The sequence below is a fragment of the Chrysochloris asiatica genome, unplaced genomic scaffold, assembly GCF_000296735.1.
Source record: "Chrysochloris asiatica unplaced genomic scaffold, ChrAsi1.0 scaffold00155, whole genome shotgun sequence".
Lineage (NCBI taxonomy): Eukaryota > Metazoa > Chordata > Mammalia > Afrosoricida > Chrysochloridae > Chrysochloris > Chrysochloris asiatica.
Window position 1 is genome coordinate 7,739,749 of NW_006408673.1, and position 18,721 is coordinate 7,758,469.

An 18,721-nucleotide genomic window follows, 5' to 3' on the forward strand; every position below is an offset into this window, starting at 1 on the left:
CACTTTGGACTTCCTCTCTGAGTATCATTGGCTCTTGTTCATATGGTATCTCTTGAAATGGTTGAACATTAACCATTTCCTTTTGGTACAAAATGTTTCCTTCATTTACTAATGGGGCATAATTCAAAACTAGGGGAAACAGCTTCAAACATGCATCAATAATTGGAACATGGAATGTACAAAGTATGAATCTAGGAATATTGGACATTATCAAAAATGAAACAGAACACATAAAGGTCAATATCATTGGCATTATTGAGCTGAAATGAATTGGTATTGGCCATTCTGACTTAGACAAATAATTTCCTTAACTATGCTGGGAACGTGAATTGAAGCATTCATTGTTAAGATGAACATTTCAAGATCTATCTTGAAGTACAGATAGTTGTGATGGGATAATACATGTACACCTACAAGGTAGTGGTGATGTAGAATAAGCACTGGACTGCTAATTGAAAGGTCTGTGGTTCAAACCCACCAGCCTCTCCTCAGAAACTCTATACAAGGTTAGCATAAGTTGAAACCCACTCTATGGCACTTAAAAACAACACAAGGGAGACCCGTAAATATCAATATTATTAAAATTTATGTGCCAACCACTAAAGCCACTGATGATGAAATTGAAGAATTCTGCGGGTTAATGCGCTGGACTGCAAGATCAGCTTGAACTGCAAGTTCGTTGGTTTAAGCTTATCATCTGCTCCTCAAAAACTGTATTAAGGGTTGCTGTGAGTCAGAACTGACTCGACGGCGCTTAACAACATCAACAATCAACTTCTTCAGTCTAAAATTGATCAAACAGTGCAATCAAGATGTATTGATAATTACTGATGATTGGAATGTGAAGGCTGGAAGCAAAGAGAAAGGATCAGTAGTTGAAAATATGGCCTTGGTGATACAAATCATGCTGGAGACTGCATGATAGATAATTTTGCAAGACCGATGACTTGTTCATTGCAAATATCTTTTTTAAACAGCATAAAAGATGAGTATACACATGGACCTCATTAGATGTAATTACCAGAAACCAAATTGATTTCATCTGTGAAGAAAGACGTGGAAGCGCTCCACATCATCAACCAAAACAAGGCCAGGGACTACTGTAGAACAGCCCATCAAATGCTCATATACAAGTTCTGGCTAAAGCTGAAGAAAATTTAAACAAGTCCACAAGAACCAAAATATGACCTTGAAAATATTCTACATGAATTTAGAGACCATCTCAAGAACAGATTTGATACATTAGACACTAATGACCAAAGACCAGAAGAGTTGTGGGATGAGCATCATACAGGAAGAAAGCAAAAGATTATTTAAAAAAAAACCCACAAAAACCAGGTAAGAAAGAAAGTACCAAAATGGGTGTCAAAACACTCTGAAATTTGCTCTCCAGTGTAGAAATGCTAAAACAAATGGAAGATAGTAAGAAGTCAAAGAGCTGAACAAGAAATTTCAAAGGGCAACTTTGAGAAGAAGACAAAGTCAAGTATTATAATGAAATGTAATAGACTTGGAGTTAGAAAACCAAGAGGGAAAAACACACTCAACATTTTTCTCAAGCTGAAAGAACTAAAGAAAAGAATCCTGTACTTGAAATATTGAAGGAAACCCTATCAGGATCCCTGTATGAGTCAGAATCGACTCAATGTCACTTAACAACAACAACAAATGGGCAAAATATTGATTGATGCAGGAAGTATGAGAAGAATATGGAAGGTATACATAGAGTCACTATACCAAAAATAAATGATTAAAGTTCAACCATTTCAAGAGGTAGCATATGATCAAAAACCATTGGTATTGAAGGAGGAAATCCAAGCTACACTGCATGCACTGGCGAAAAACAAAACTCTAGGAATTAATGGAATGCAAATTGAAATCTTTCAACAAAGTGACGTAGCACTGGAGGTACTCACTCATACATGCCAAGAAATCTGAAAGACAGCTAGCTACCCAGCCAACCGATTAGAAGAAATCCATATGTGTACCCAAGCAATGTGACCCAATGGAATGTGGAAATCAAACAACATCATTAATATCACTTACAAGTAAAATTTTCTGAAGATAATTCAAAAACAGCTGCAACAGTACATCAGCAAAGAACTGGCAGAAATTCAAGATGATTCAGAAGAAAACATGAAACGAGGGATATCTTTGTTGATGTCAGCTGGATCATGACTTGAAAGCAGAGAATTCAGAAGGATGTTAATTTGTGCTTTATTAACTATGCAAAGTCTTTTGACCCTGTGGATCATGACAAGTTATGGATAACATTGGTAAGAATGGGTATTCTAGAACACTTAATTGTGACCATTAGGAACCTAATACATAGACCAAGAGGCAGTCATTGGAATATAACAAGGGGATACTGAACGGTATAAAATCAGGAAAGGTGTGCGCCAGTGTTGCTCAGTCTGTTTGCTGAGCAAATAATTTGAGAAGCTAGATTATACGAAGAAGAAGGTGGTATCAGGATTGGAGGAAGACTCATTCGCAACCAGCTGTAACATGCAACTGGAGTCCTGTTGTGGCACTGCAGGTTAATGCACTGGGCTGCAGAGTTGGTTTGAAGCACAAGTTTGGCGGTTCAAGCTCACCATTTGCTCCTTGGAAACCCTATACAGGTTGGAAATAACTCAGTGGCACTCAACAACAGCAACAACATAACATACAGCCTTGCTTGCTGGAAGCAGAGAAGACTTAAAACACTTATTGATGAAGTTTGGAGAACACAGCTTTCAATATGGATTGCGTCTCAATGTAAAGAAAACAAAAATCCTCACCACTGCACCAGTAAGTAACATGATAGATGGAGAAAAGATTGAAAAAAAGACTTCATTTTGCTCAGATTAAGCATGGAAGCAGTAGTCGAGAAATCAAATTATCAGGCAAATCTGCGTGCACAAGCCTGCTTTAAAGTGTTCAGTAGAAAAAAAATCACGTTTAGGTCTAAAGTTCACCTAACCCGAGCCATGGTATTTTCAGTAGCCTCATATGCATGTGAAAGTTGGACAATGATTAAAAAAGACCTTAGAAGAATTGCTACATTTGCATTATGGTGTTGGAGAATATCAGAAGTACCATGGACTGCCAGAAGAACAAACAAGTCTGTCACATTAGAAGTACATCCAGAATGCTCCTTAGAAACCAGGATGGCGAGACTTCATTTGTCATGCTTTGGACATGTTATCAGAGGGACCAGTCCCTGGAGAAGGACATCATGCTTGTTAAAGTGGAGGGTCAGTAAAAAAGAGGAAGAACCCCCCCCCCCACGGATTGGCACAGTGGCAACAGCAATGGACTCAAGAGTAGCACAGTTGTGAGGATGGCCCAGGACCGGGCACTGTTGTATTCTGTTGTGCATGGGCAGGGGGTGGTGGCGGGGGGGCTATGAGTCAGAGCTAACTGGACATCACTTAACAGTAACAACAACTAGGACACTGGAGTCTTGGAGTGATGTTGTTAAGATAAGCATTAGATTGTTATCCTCAAGGTTGACAGTTGAAGCCCACCAGCCACTCCATGGAAACCCTATACAGGGTTGCTATGAGTCGGAACCAACTGGAAGGCACTTAACAAGGACGAAATAATGAAGAAACTCATAGAGTTTCAGAGGAGACATCAACAAAGGAACTGGACTCTCTTTAGAAGAGCTGTTCTATGCCAAGTCCTATGGGAACCCAGTGGTGGGGCTGGGAAGGTTTCACAGTGCTGAGGCATGAACAGTTCATAGAAATTCCCAGGACAAGGGAATGAGAATGGTAGTCTAGACAGAAGAATCAGCAAGAGGGCAGGCAAAGGAGCCTGACTGCACATGGGGTATCTTGGGAAGAGAGTATCTAGAGAGGAGTCCTTGGGTGGTACATACAAATGGTTGACATGCACAGATGCTCACCCAAAGGTTGGAGGTTTGAGTCTACCCCGAGGCACCTCTTAAGAAAGGGATGGGGATCGACTTTTGAAAAATCATCCACTGCAAACCCTATCATAGCTCTCCCCCAACACACGAGGCGACCAGGAGTCAGAATCAACTGGGTAGTAACTGGCATTTCTGTTTTGGTTTTTAATGTCTAGAGCATGGATCATGTGGGCAAAGAGCCCAGAAAACACAGCTGATTCTAACTTTTAAGGGGCCTCTTGGCCAAGCTGAGAAATGGGGGACCTCGTGTCCTCGGCAGTGAGGTGTTAAAGTTGGGGAGGGGAGTGATGTGACTGGGTCTGTATTTGAGAGCATTCTCCTTGGTGCCAGGGAGATCAAGTCAGAGATTCTTGTCAAAATTCACAGTGCCCCCGTGATTTGATCTAGTAATGCTGTTTCTAAGAACATCTTCACAGCTATTTTCACACTTTTGTGCCAGGATGTATATACAAGGATGTCCTTTGCGACACTGTTTATAATAGAAAAAGACCAGAAACAACCCAAATACCCAATGGTAGGCTAGTTTACTTTAGCAATACCCACAGCAATTGACTATCTTGTGGATCTGAGAAGAATGAGGCAGCTGTGTATGTACTGATATGGGGCAGCTGCCAGTATAAATTGTAAAGTGTGCAAGGTGTAGATCAGTGTGTCAAGAAATTTTTCATGTATTTTAAAAAACACACACACACACACATTCTTTGAGAGGCAGAGAATGTGCTGCTTTGGTGTCTGTGCCCTGGAGATTAAGTGTTTGGATTAAAATCCTGACTCCCTCATTTACTGCTGTATTCACTTAGCATTCTACCTTATCCTTAAATGGGGATAAATAATAAACATTTCTTGTTAGTAAGTTGATTTATAAAAAGATTACTGTTTTTCACATACTAAGTACTCAATATTTCCGAAAGAATCTGTTGCCTCCAGGGAGGAAGTTTGTGTTTTAATCTTTTTAATGTGTGGAAAAAAAAGATTTTTTAATCTCAGTTAAAATACAGACTCCAGACAAGAAATGATGAGACTCTGGCCCAAGGCAGGAGAAGGGGACACGAAGGTCCACATTCAGAGGTGTTTCCAAGGTAGACCTGAGGCCCCAAATAGATAGAGGTTCCATCTGGAACTAGGAGAAGGAGGCAGGTTGGCTGAGGCAGAGGTGGGGTACATCAGGGGAGAGATGCGAATGTCAAGAGGGGGTGGTAGAGATAATCACAGGCATTGTGAAAATTTCAATATATTCTGAAAGGAGAGTTTATCTTAGAAAAGAGGAAAAGACACCCCTCCCATTCGTACCTGTGGCATTCCAAATTGTAACTGAGGTTTCTTACTTTCAGCAGCTTGCCAGTTTCCCCTAGCAATTGCTTTATGCTAAACAGGTTTTTTTGTTTTCTGTTTTTTATAAGTGCTAGAATAAGAGAGGAATTTGAAAGGGTTTCTATTACACATATGTGCTTTTATTACATATGCCTAGGAAGTTGTAATTAAAGTCATTAATGGTTTTATAATGATAGTCAGCAGACCTCTACCTATTATTGTCATTCTGGTGAGAAAATGTGATAACAATCCTACTTGCCACAGGGCACAGGCTTTGGGCCTTTTTCCTTCTTTGTAGAGGTGATGGACTGTAAATGGTGACTTGGTATGTGGGTGCGGTCACTTACAGTCTAGAACTGTGGAAGGACAGTTGAGGGATCACATTTGGAACATACCTTTTAAAGAGTCCTGGTGTGGCACTATGGGTTAGTGCGCTGGACTGAAAAGCTGATTTGAACTGCAAGGTCGGCAGTTCAAGCTCACCAGCTGCTCCTCGGAAACCCTATACAAGGTCACTATGGGTCAGAACCGACTTGATGGCACGTAACAACAACAAGTAACCTGCCTAAATATGTCTTAATTCAAGGACCTTGCTCCTTCTGAGAGAAATAGATGCAGAACTAGGGATTGCTTTGGGTGAAATGAGATGGGTAGAGTAGGGTGGGAGAAGCTTGAGTCCAGGATTGAGGATGAGGAGGATCTCCCTATAGATCAGGGGTGGGAAACATCAGTCCCGAGGGCAGTGTAAGGCCCAAGTAATCATTTGTTCTGATCCTGCCAAGGCAACCTGTTGCCATCATGTGAGGTAAGTTAATTAAGTGGCCAAATATAGCAGGCTAATTTTTAAGTTTGATACTATTGGGTGGCCTGTGAATGATGTTATAAATTTCAACAGAACAAAGGCTCCCCACCCCTGCTATAGATCTACCTGGAAGGCTAGATTGTGTTGTGATGTCTCTAGAAGAGTTCCCAGTGGTGTATCTGCAGTGCTTGATGGCAAAATCGTGAGTTGCTTTCAAACCAGGCTTGTAGTCTGGAATTTGTGAGTGTGCTTGGCCAACTCTCCCAGTTTTGTAGTTTTCCAAGGGCTCTCTAGTTGAAGAATTTATTGACCTCCTGTGTCCCGGAGAGTGAAGGAAGAGCTCTGCCACCAACCCAAGACTGGGGAAGTTGGGCTAAACCAGTGAAGACTCTACAAGGAGGGGATGCTGTCTTTCCTGTGTTTTGAATGTGGTGCTCTAGGATAATACACTGGACTGCAAGGTCGGTCCACCAGCAGCTCCTTGGAAACCCTATATACAGGGTCATTATGGGTCAGAACTTACTTGATGGCACTTACCAACAACAGCAAGATACAGCCTGTATTTCTCCTAGAGATGGAAACATTTTGCCAATACTGTGTTACTTGCCTATGTTAGTAAAGAAAAGGTCTAGGTTTGATGTTTACATTTCTTACAAATAGCTTCTGTTTTCTTGACAAAGGTTTTATTTTCTTATACTTACCAGACTTCTGGGAAAAGCTTCTTGTAATGAAGTGCGCTTTTGTTAAATTCAAATTAATGTTGATGTGGGGTCTTTATAAAGCACATTTATTCATCAAGGGTTGTGAGCTCATGGTTTAGTGGCATCATCAATAGCTCCGCTGGGTGAAATACAAAATTCTCATTGATTTTGCTTTAATGGGAAGAGCACTTTCATGGTGAAAATCTAAAACATCTATATGTAATGTTTTTAACACTAGATTGGTTTCTTGATTTTCCCTGCCTTCAGTGAACTCAATCATAAGCATCCTAATTTCCTATCAACCCACAGTAGAAACTTTTTGCCTTTTTTTTAAAGTGTTTTATTGTGAATTATATGATAGTTTACATGGGAGAACATTAGTTTTACTTTCATTCTGTCGTACATTGTATCATTGCCATGGTTACAATCTCTTCCCATGCATCATCAACCAACCAAAGGGTATACCCTGCAAGCCTGCCCCCTACACTATCCCCGCCCTCCAGTCTTCAGCACACAGTCACTCTCCCTCTCTGGATCTAAAGTCCCCAGCTGCTCCATCGCTCCACGTCATTGTCTCTGCCTCCATCTCAGGCATCACTGCTTCTCTGGGTAGGTTCCTGCTCTCAGCTCTTCTCTGTTGATGGTCCTAGGGACCTCTGCTCCTAGACTGGAAAGTTATTCCCTCCCTTGCTTGCTATAAAACGTCTACCTTTACATTTCCAATCTTCACAATCAGTCCTGATAACAATTATTCACTATTGTATCACAGAGACCCGCCTAGGCAGATTGGATAGTACTCACTGGAGATTCTGCCTTCCTTGAGGCCCCCTGGCTCTAGGTTCCCTCTTGAAAGATTGTAAGCCAGTCACTTCTTGCCTTTGTAGCCCCTCCCCTCCCCATTTTGGGTAGCCAATGTCCAAGTTGCCCATCCCTGTCTACTCTGTGTGTGGAGGGGGTGGGAATGATTCTTGTTGTAAGAATTTGTTCCCTCATTTGAGCTACTGCTTCCATAGGTGTACTTTTTGCCTTTCTTAAAAAAAAAAATTTTAATGAACTTCATTTGTAGCCATGTAGATTTTGCCTTTTTTATGGAACTTAGAATTCCCAAAATTGAGTTCTTTCATTCTAATCTTAAAGCATGGAGTCCTGGTGCAGTGCTGTGGGTTAATGCTCTGGACTGCAAAGTTGGTTTTAACAGCAAGGTTGGCAGTTCAAGCTCACCAGCTGTTCCTCAGAAACCCTATGTAGGGTTGCTATGGGTTGGAACCGACTCGTTGGCACTCAACAACAAATCTTAGAGTTGGGTTACTGAGTTATCCGGGGCTGCTTACCTTTCTCCATTCTTTCACACTGCGATACTTGACAAAGCAGAATGTTTTTCAGAGAGCTTGCTTGGGACTATTTCTGTTCACAGTGTTGCTGACTGGTAAATTTAGTGTGTATATGTTTGGTGATTCTTACAACACAAAGATGTTTTTATTACTAAAAATGTTTTGACAGCCTCTAATGTATTAATGTGCTGGACTACAAAGTCAGTTTGAATCGTAGCGTCGGCAGTTCAAGCTCAGCAGTCGCTTATCAGAAAACCCTATACAGGGTCTCTATGAGTCAGAACTGACTTGACAGCACTTAACAACAACAATGTTTGTATGGAGTCCTGGTGTAGCACTGTAGAATAAGCACTGAACTTCTAACCACAAGGTTGGCAGTTCAAACCCACCAGCCACTCCTCAGAACCCCCAGAGAGGGTCACAGTGAGTTGGAACCACTTAACAACAACAACCCTGAGTCAGGGAGTCCTGGTGTGTCACTGTAGGATAAGCACTGGACTGTTAACCAAGTGCTAAGCAAGTTCAGCAATTCAAACTCACCAGCCACTCCTTAGAAACTGTATACAGAGTCACTATGAGTCCAAACCCACTTGATGGCACTTAACAACAACAAACAACAATATTTGTATAGGCTCCCTGGTGGTGCAGTGGTTAAGCACTCAATTGCTGACCGAAAGATTAGCAGTTCAAACCCACCACCTGTGTCACAGGAGCAAGATATGACAGTCTGCTTCCATAAAGATTGTTATTGTTGAGTGCTGTCGAGTCACTTCTGAATCCTAGCAACACCTGCATAGGGTTTCTGAGGAATGGCTGGTGAGTTGGTGGTCCAGTGCTTATCCTATAGCACCACACCAGGGTGCCTTTCATAAGTATTCCAGCCTTGGAAATCCTACGGGTCAGTTCTACTCTGTTGTAGAGGTTCACTATGAGTCATAATCGACTCAACAGCAGTGGACGTTGGTCAGTGTGGAAGCCCTATAGCACACAGAACCAGGAGATGATACGTGTCCTCTTTTTGAGCTTCTAGATAAACAGGAACAGTGTGGAAAAGTCTATTTTAAATTTTTAAGCATTATTTGCAGTCTGATTTTGCTTTTTTTTCCAGGTTTGATAATTTGCGGAGAATTAAAGCAGTTCACAGAATCAAAGTACTAGCTCCCCCATTCAGCCTTTTTGCTTTCTTTATGTGGGGGTGGTTTGTCTTGGTTTGGGTTTTAAAGCGGGAAGAGCCCTGACTATATTTGAGCACTTGGTTCTGTACCTCATGGCCAAGGCCTGCAGGAGTTTGGAGGCTGTGGCTCCGGTGGCTCTTGGTTGTTGAGGAAAGATGTGCCCTACCCTGAAGCCTTGTATCTCTCTGCAGGCCCCTTCATCAGCGTGGTCCTATCAAAGCTGGAGAACATGCTGGAGAACTCTTTGCATGTTAATTTGCTGCTTATTGGGATCATCACTCAGCTAGCCAGCTACCCTCAACCGCTGCTGCGTTCTTTTCTGCTCAACACCAACATGGTCTTCCAGCCAAGTGTGCGCTCTCTGTATCAGGTAGGCCAGCAGCGTCCGCAGCCAGCCTGTGGACTGTTTACTGACTCCTTTCTCCCTCCTCTGTGGTATTTTGTTGTTATTCTTTATAAACCCCTCTATTGTGATGATTAAGGAACTCTGGTAGCGTAGTGGTTACGATTTGGGTGTGAACTGCAAGGTCAGCAGTTGTAAACTACCAGCTGTTCCACGGGAGAAAGATGAGGCGTTCTGATCCCATAAAGATTTACAGCCTCAGAAACCCTGTACAGGGTCACTATGAGTCGGAACCGACTCCACGGCACACAGCCACCATTGTGATGATTTCCTTTTCTTCCCTGTCCTATGAAGCTGGTTGTGTAGCTTCTTCTCAACAAACTGCAAAGCTTAATTTAGTTTGATGTTTCGAGGGTGCCCTACCAGGAACACCACCTAGGCAGTTAAAAATGAGCAAATGCCTAATATGGTAACTAACAGTCCCCGCCCCCAACCCCTGATTCATGAGGAGCACACCTGAAAGATTTATTGATAACTGGGGATGGGATTGTTGCTGTGAAGCATTATCGTCATTAATGTTGCTTTTGACAGGTCCTTGCATCTGTGAAAAACAAAATCGAACAGTTTGCTTCTGTGGAGAGAGATTTCCCAGGGCTCCTCATGCAGGCCCAGCAGTACCTGCTCTTCCGAGTGGACATGTGCGATCCGGCCCCTGAGTCACTAACCAAAGGTATACCTAAGTCTTCCTTCACATCTCTCCTGAAACAGCCCTCCTCTATTGCCCTAGCCTCCTAGTTTGGTTCATGGGCTCTGGAAGCATTTAAAGATATTGTTATGCTCGTAGGCCCAATAGGATGGGGCCTATTATTAATGTTCTTAAATCTAAGGAAAGCTTTGGAGAATCTGCCCACACCTGATATGTTTGTTCCCATTGCTGAAGGATGTAGAAGGCATTTATTTTTCTTAGAATGGCTCAAGGAAGGGACTGATGTGTGGGTTATTATCAGGCTAGCAGTAAATAACTCAGATAGAAAGCAGCATTATGTGTACACTCAAGCCATCTCCTGGCCAGTCTGACCCTGAGGAGGACATCCGTTCTCTTTATTAGTTTTTTGGGCCCAAACTAAATGCACTTTTTGGCTCTAGGAGGTAAAAACTTTCTTGGTTGGACTGGAGGAAGTGAAGTGAATCAGCCTGAAGTCCCTGAGAGTGAGGGGTGGTGAGATGGGGCTCTGACACAGCAGGTGGGAGGGTGGGGTTGTGCTGAGGTAGAGTTCAGGGGGCCAGTGGTTCTGCCTCAGTAAAGCTCAGGTCGAATGGATTTTATGACTAACCAGTTGTCTTCTGAGCTGTGACTTAGGCCTTGGTGAAAACAAATGACAGAATGTCCCATATTGTTCTGGCTCTTAATGATCCCCACACACAAGTGAGGCATCGCTCAGCAGCTGAGTTATAAGCTGGAGCTTTCTGTCTGGCTCAAGGCACATACTCAGAATCAAGTTGGCTATAGACCTGTGACTCCAGGCAGGTTCCAAAACTTTCAAAGAAGCTAAAAAGAACCCAGAGTTCTGAAGGCTTGGCCCTGCCTCCATTTGGAGTCCTGGTGTGGCATGGTAGGTTAAGCACTGCAAGGATAAGCACTCACCACTTGCTCCTCAGAAACCCTACACAGGGTTGTTAGGAGGAGGAACCGTCTCGATGGCACTCAACAACAGCAACATCCACTCTGGAACTCTGAATGTGATGCACCCTTGGGACACTGCAGTTAGCCTTGTGCTAATGGTAAAACTAGGGGGATTGGGCTTTGTTAGAACCATTTCATGGAGAAAACGAATGCCTCAATTCTTGGTAGGAAGGTAAACTCTGCCTGTCCTTTTCTGACCCATGTGCACAGTCAGCTTTTGTGTATAACATACCATGCTAACTCAGCAGCTTAAAACAAAGCCACTGATTATTGCTCCTGAGTCCTTGAGCTTAGCTGGGTGGCTCTGCTGATCTAGGCCAAGCTCAGCTCATCTTGGTGAGACTCCCTCTTGTGCCTGCTGTCAGCAGGTGACAAGATGTCTAGCATGGCCTCACCCATGTCTCTGGCTTTTGGGCTGGGATGATGGGCGTATGTGCTTCTCATCGTCTAGTGGTTAGCTGAGGCTTGTCCGTACCATAGCTGTAGGGTTCCTGAGCAAGAGCAGAAGCAAACAGAATCTTTGAGTCTCAGACTCGGGATCACATAAGATCAGCTCTGCTGTGTTCTGTTGGTCAAAGCAAGTCACAGGGCCAGCCCAGATTCAAGAATGGAGGACAAGCGCTACCTGTTGATGTGAAGAGCTGCAAGGAGGTGTGGCCAGTTTTCAATAAAGAAGGTGGATCAACACAGGAGCGGAAACAGTGGACTCAAGCAGTGCAAGGATTTGTGAGGGCGGTCACCGTGAGTCGGCGTTGACTGGACGCCACCTAGCAAGGACATCCAGAAGTAGACCTTATATTGTACATACACCAGGCTCGAGCTTCATTTGTGTTTCGTATTGTACAGAGTGCCTTCCCAGGCAATCAGTTTTCAAACAACACTGAAATGGGCACGAAAGGTACCATTGGCTTCCTTTTCAGTTCAGAAAGAAGGAGCCAGAGAGACCCAGGGTAGTGAGGCCGCAAGGTAGGATCATGAAGTTCACGTAGGTGAGGTGGCCCAGCCTGATTCATGGAGATGAGCAAGTGCACGAGCGCATGCAGGAACATACACACTCAACCGTGCACAGATTCCTTGTCAACACTGTGCACTGAGCCTTAACCAACACTCTCAGGGAGAGGGGTGATGGAGTAGGTGGGTGGGTCATTCACACCTTGTGCTTTGCCTGGGCTTCAGATAGGCAGGTTGCCAGAGATGTGCCCAGGGGAACTTTCCCTAACTCATAAAATTGTCAAAGTTGTCAGCTGTAGTCAATGGTTTTAAGGTTTGTGGCACTAAGGGGACTTGGACTTGTAGGAAGCTTTTCTTAGAAGATTTTCTTTTCATGGAGTTTCTCAGATAAACTTTCTAACTTCTTTCAGGCTAGCAAAGAGACAACCACCCTCCAACTCTACACTGGTGAAGAGAACGGGCAAGGTCCCTCCCTGTCCCCTTGAGCAAAACTGACCTCTGACACATTAAGCATGATGTGACTGCTGAGACTGAGTCGTACATCTAGGGGCCCAGAGCAGTTTTATCATTAAGAATCATGCTTAATGGGTCACATATGTGGGACTCTGTTGTCTTGGTACCTAACTGCTGATGTTAGGGGTGTAATGAATTTCTCGCCTAACTTCTGAAATCTTTCCAGTAATTGCCATGAAAACCCTCTGTTGCATGTTTTCAGACCCAGGGCAATATTTCGTAAAACCACTCCTGATTCTGACATTTATTTCTATTTGCCATCCTCCCAGCATTTCTCTTCAGGTACTTTTGCGCACCTGTTGTAAGCTACACGAAGGTGTTACTCAAGCACCTGCAACCCTGAAAAAATGGGCGGGCCTTCTCCGAAATGCCCTAACAAAGTCAGCCTCAGAGTAACCGGTGCTCCAGGGCAGGGACTTCCCTTTCTTGAGACTTTTCTGAGGTTTAGCCAGTTGTCAGGCCCTTATTTCTGCCCTCCATGCCTTCCAAGCCATGGAGTAATGTGTTCAGTCATATGCAGAGCACTGTAACTGATTTCTATCTCTGGAAGTGGGAGGTCCAGGATGACACAGTGGAAGTCCAGCACTTCTGAGGTGACCCTGCATCGCTGTGTCCCAGTGCTGGTACAGCCGCTGCAGCAAGAGCCCTGCAAGTCCTTGATCCTCCCTCACATGGCTCCTGCTGCCTCAGTGAAAACCATCCCATTCTTGAAATGGTGAAATTAGCTTTTGTGATGAAACCTTCCATTCATGGATTCAAGCTGACCACTAACGCACCCTTTGGGAGGAGGAAAGGAGTGAATTGGAGAGAAAGATGAAAATGAGCCAGCTCCAGCAAGGATCAGGAGTAGGGAAGACCTTGTATGTGTTGGTTCTGTCACTCATTCACTCAACAGATGCTTATCCGCTGCTGCTGTCAGCAGGGGTTGTGATAGGGGGTGGGGAGGACACATTTCCAGATAGGGGCTCAGTCCTCCAAAAGCACAAAGTCTAGTTGTCATTGTTGTTAAATGGGATTGAGTCAGTTCCAACTCATAGTGACTCTGTATAGGGTTTCCAAGGAGCGGCTGGTGGGTTTGAACCACTGACCTTGTGGTTAGCAGTCCAGTACTTATCCTACAGTACCCCACCAGTATATATAGATACCAGTAACAGTGTAAGACTGCAGCCATTGAAGGCCTTAGCAGGTGTAAAGATAGATAAAATGAGGTGGGAGGTTAGGACAGGGCATCATTCTAGGAAATGATGCAGGTAACAGGAAATGCTTTGCGAAGTCCGTGGCAACTGCAGGGTGATACTTGACACTTTTCAAGAGGTCATTGTGTACTTTATACTTAATGATTTATTTAATCCTTCCATAATCTATAAGCTTTAGACAGATGAGGAAGTCAAAACACACAAAAGGGAAGCAAGTTACCTGGGTTAACTCAGCCCGTAAGCAGCAGAGTTGGTGTACCAGTACTCCTTACCCTATTGGAACTCTTTAAGTGCAGATATGGTAGAAGGGGTGGGGTTCCAGGTGGAGGAACCCGCATAAATAGTGACGGGGCTTAGTGTAGAATTGCTCTCCAGGAAAATCTCACTCTCCAAGCCTCAAAGAACCAGAGGTTGGCATTCAGTCAATTCTGCCCCTTAGGATTTCCAAAGCTCTGACCTTTATGGAAGCACACTGCCATATCTCTTTCTTGTGGCAAGGCTGGTGGGTTCAAACTGCCGACCTTCTGGCTAGCAGCTGAGCACTTAACCACTGCCCACTGGCATCCAAATATGTGAGCCCTGTGGGGAGCTGAGTGCCTGAGGGCTAGCGTGGGGAAGGGTGTGCCCCACGGCTGACGGTGTACTCAGTGACGGTACACTCATGTCCTCATTCCGTTGTCTGGGCATGGTGTGGGTTTTAGCTGAAAGGAAACAAACATCAAACAGACTCTCAGCTTTCCCAGCTCTTTATGGCTTTAGTTTAATAGGATATTTAAAGCTGTAAAAGGGAGGACTTTTTTTTTTTTTTTCAACACTAAAGACTACGTAGTGTGATGTGGAAAGTACTGTAAATGTCAAGAATTTTTAGTGCTGTAGTTAAGGCTTCCCACTCTGAGAAGAGTGTTGAAAAACGGATCAACTTCCAAAAAGCAACCAAAATAATGAAGAACTTGAATATAATGATTTAGAAGGAGCAATGAGACTGTTTCACCATACTTCCACCATAGTTATTCAGTCTGTACGCTAAGCAAGTAATTGGAGAAACAAACGGGACTGTATGAAGGACGGTCCTTAAGCTTGGAGGAAGGTCCTTAACAACCTGCGATATGCAGAAGACACAACCTTGTTTGCAAAAAGTGAAAGGGGACTGGAAGCATTTGCTGTTGAAGATCAAAGACGACAACCTTCAGTATGCATTGCACCTCAATGTAAAGAAGATCATAAGCAACATCATGATAAAGAGAAAAGCTTGATGTTGTCAAGGATTTAATTCTATTTGGATCACAATCAGCGCCCTTGGAAGCAGCAGTGATGTAATCAAATGAAGTATATTGTGTTCGGTAAATCTATGAAAGACCATTTTAAAACACTGAAAGAGCAAAGATGACACTTTGAGGACCACAGTGTGCCTGACTCAAGCCTTGGTATTTTCAGTCAGTTGCTTTATATGCATGTGGAAGTTGGAGAATTCATAAGAAAGACTGGAGCAGGATTGATGCCTTTAAAGTATGGTGCTGGTAAAGAATATTGAGTATACATAGGCTTTCAGAAGAATGAACAAATCCGTACAGTCAGCATGTTCCTTTTAGTGAAGATTGTTGTTAAGTGCTATCATGTTGGTTCACACCCATAGCGACCCTGCATAGGGCTTCCAAGGAGTGGCTGGTGAGCTTGAACGGCCGACCTTGTGTTTTAAACTGACTTTGCAGTTCAGCACATTAACTCACAGCGCCACACCAGGACTCCTCCTTAGAAACCCTACTCTGTTTTAAAGGGTCATTGTAAGTCAGAATCGCCTGGAAGGCAGTGGGTTTTGTTTGGTTTCATGAGACTGTTTGGATGGGGGACAGAAGAAGGTATGAATTATTCCTACAGATATATGAAGGTTAGAAGTGTTCAAGAATTAGAGAGAAGTAGAACCATTTTCATTAGTGTAACTGATTTGATATGAAAATGCAAATTATTTGAATTATGCTAAGGTTGGGCTTATATCATTTTGTTGTTGTTAAGTGCCGTCAAGTCGCTCCCAACTCATAGCAGACCTGTAGGTTTCGAAGGAGTGGTGGTGGGTTTGAACTGCCAACCTTGTGGTTAGCAGTCCATTGCTTATCCTGCAGTGTCACATATCATTTCAAACCTAGGCTATTTAAACTGAGATAGAAATCACTGGAATCAGCCATAAGTGTAGGCATCCATGCTGTCTGCTGTCATTAGAGCCCAGTGGTTGTGGGGAATTCTCAGCCTGAGCCTACCAGCATCCAAGTGCCTATTCATTATTTCCAACATTCAAAGACTTCAGGGCAAACATTAAAAAAAATTTTTTAAAGACTTCCTCCACTTTCTCCATAAAAGCAGAGAGAGGGGTAGGGGTCACCAGGAAGCCCCAGGGGCCAGAACATGAGCTGCAGAGAGCTGGAGGTACCTCCTAGCTAGCCTCCCCCTGTAGCTATGCCATGTGATGGCTTTACTCTGTAAAAGTAGCGCGGTCACCCAACACAGGGAGGTTACGGAGCTGTAGAGCCATTGGATAGCCCTAGATTCCCTTCCTGGTGAGCTTTGACTGCTCTTAGCGGATGCAGGCAATGTCGTTTTCATTTAAAGACGTTAAAGCCCCTCCCCACATCTGGGCATGGAAGGTTTTTGATAAATCTACATGGTTGCTGTGGGTTCTTCAGGAAGTTCCTTATACAGGGTTTGGCTGAAACCCTCATGTGATGGACCCAGTGTTGGAGGTTTTCTCCTGGGGCACATGCATGGAACAAAGTGTCTGATCAAAGGCTGTGTCTTCAGACCTGAGTCATTATAGGAAATGAACCCATGACTGGGGATCCCTGCTCCTACTTTTCATTCAAGAGCATGGAAGGGAGTAAAGGGCTATGGAGGGCTACAGTGACAGTCCTGGGTTCTGGTTTCAGATCCCAGTCAGGACGCATCCTGGACAGGAACTGGCATGAACATTTTGGACGGACCTCCAAGAGTGCTTCAGCCTTTCCTGGCCAACAGAGCCAAGGTGTGTGGGGCACTTCCAAACCTGCCCCTGCCGGTGAGGAACACCATGCTGGCCGCCGCCCTCTTCCCAGAGTTTCTGAAGGAGCTGGCTGCCCTGGCCCAGGAACACTCCATCCTGTGCTACAAGATCCTGGGAGACTGCGAGGACTCCTGCTGTTAGCTTTCCTTTCTGTTTTTAAGTAGAAGTTCTTGTTTTATATGGTTTTAGTGTTTCCACTGAATGTTAAATGCAAAGCTGCTTACAAAAAATTTCTACTTTGATATTTCCTGACAATACTTGATTTGGGGGAGAAAATGTTTTCCTATCTCCTTCCTCTCTGTCTAGCCAGGTCTTTCCACCTTCTGATACATAGAATGTAGAGCTTATAAGCCAATTGCACTCTGGGCAGGCTTTCTTCCCCCCCTACAGTTTGTGGTGGTTCTTCCCCCGTCCCTATCAATCACTCATCTTTCGGCTCAGACGGTACTGAGGGAATATCAGGTTGGGTGGTTTCTTGAAGTACCCTGTGTCCAAGCCTGGCTCTTCAGCAGCATGTGAAAAATGCACATCTGCAGCTCGTGCATCTGCTCCTGTTGCTTCTGGTTCATGAAGGGAAGACGAAAGGTGGGTTGCCCTGCCCCTCTCACCTCCAGCACACAAGCACACATCCCGTGTCCCTCAGAGTTTTCCTTCTAGGACTCATATTGTGTCCAGTACATGTTGCCGTGTGGTGCCAGCAAATCCACTGGTATCCACTAGCTGCCCGGGGAAATCAGGTGTCATTTTGGATAATTTGGAATACAGGGAAGTTTTCTTTTTGCACGCCAGCCGTCTTTAATCAATAGATCAATCACTCCCTAAACACTGAAGATAGCCTTATTTTGTAGTAAGATCTGTACGAAGTCAAGTGTCCCTGTGCAGTCCGTTACTTTGGTTTTTAAACATTTGATCAGAGGAAGACAGCACGGTGGATGTTGTCTTCTTATGTAAGGAGACAGCCATAGTTACAAGTGTTTCCTGGAACAAACAGATTGACTTGTGAAGCTCGTTTGTGGCAGTTTCTTTGGCATGGCGGGAAAGGATAAAAGAAAACTTACTGTGCCCTGTGAAAAAGACTGGTAATGCTGTGTGCTTTTGCTAACATGTTGTATTTTGTAGGGAAGCAGGTACTGCCCCGCCCAGGCTTGTCTGGTCACAAGCAGGATGCTTTGCAAAGTCAAGTGCTTACTGGTGACCCCCACCACACCACATGGCAAGTCCGCCTTTTGAGTAATGGGGTTCATTAGAAGGCCCTGACGTGATGTATTAGTGCATCTCTGAGGCTTCTCGGTTTGCTTCAAGGACCTAATTACACTCAGGACCACTCTCTCCTTACACCACCACTACGGGGGCGAAAAACACAGAAATAACTTCCAGCTAGAAAGGAGATCATGTGCAACAGAAGCTTATGGATATGAAATTCCACCCTCCTCTGTTTGGGGTCATTTTGCAGGTGAGAAGCAAGGAGCTGCACTAAGCCTCCCTGATCAGGGTGGGAACTGGAAACTCCCCATGCTGCTCTATGGGCATCACTGCTGAGCCCCAGGGAGGTCACAGGCTGGAAGGGCTGTGTGTCTAGGGATCACTGGTTTGCTCTTATTTGGAGCCCCAAGAGAAAATTAACATCCCTTTTGTGTTTCAGGGATTTCGAGGCCATTGTATATTGAGGGAGAAAATAAAAAAGACACCAGGTGTTTGGGCTGAGTGAGCTCTTAGGAGCCAGCCTTGCTGTGTTTCGGAGTCCTGGCAAGAAACCAAAGATACCAA

General features: G+C 44.1%; 1 protein-coding gene across 1 annotated transcript in view; it reads left to right on the plus strand.

The window, feature by feature from the left end:
- Window positions 1-17,095, plus strand: part of FAM160A1 (family with sequence similarity 160, member A1) — a 234,748-nt gene extending 217,653 nt beyond the window's left edge. The window contains exons 9-11 of the mRNA XM_006870881.1: window positions 9,431-9,609; window positions 10,174-10,312; window positions 16,842-17,095. Of these exons, the coding sequence (XP_006870943.1) occupies window positions 9,431-9,609; window positions 10,174-10,312; window positions 16,842-17,095 (572 nt within the window). The remainder of the gene's footprint in view (window positions 1-9,430; window positions 9,610-10,173; window positions 10,313-16,841) is intronic.
- The last annotated feature ends 1,626 nt before the right edge of the window (window positions 17,096-18,721 follow it).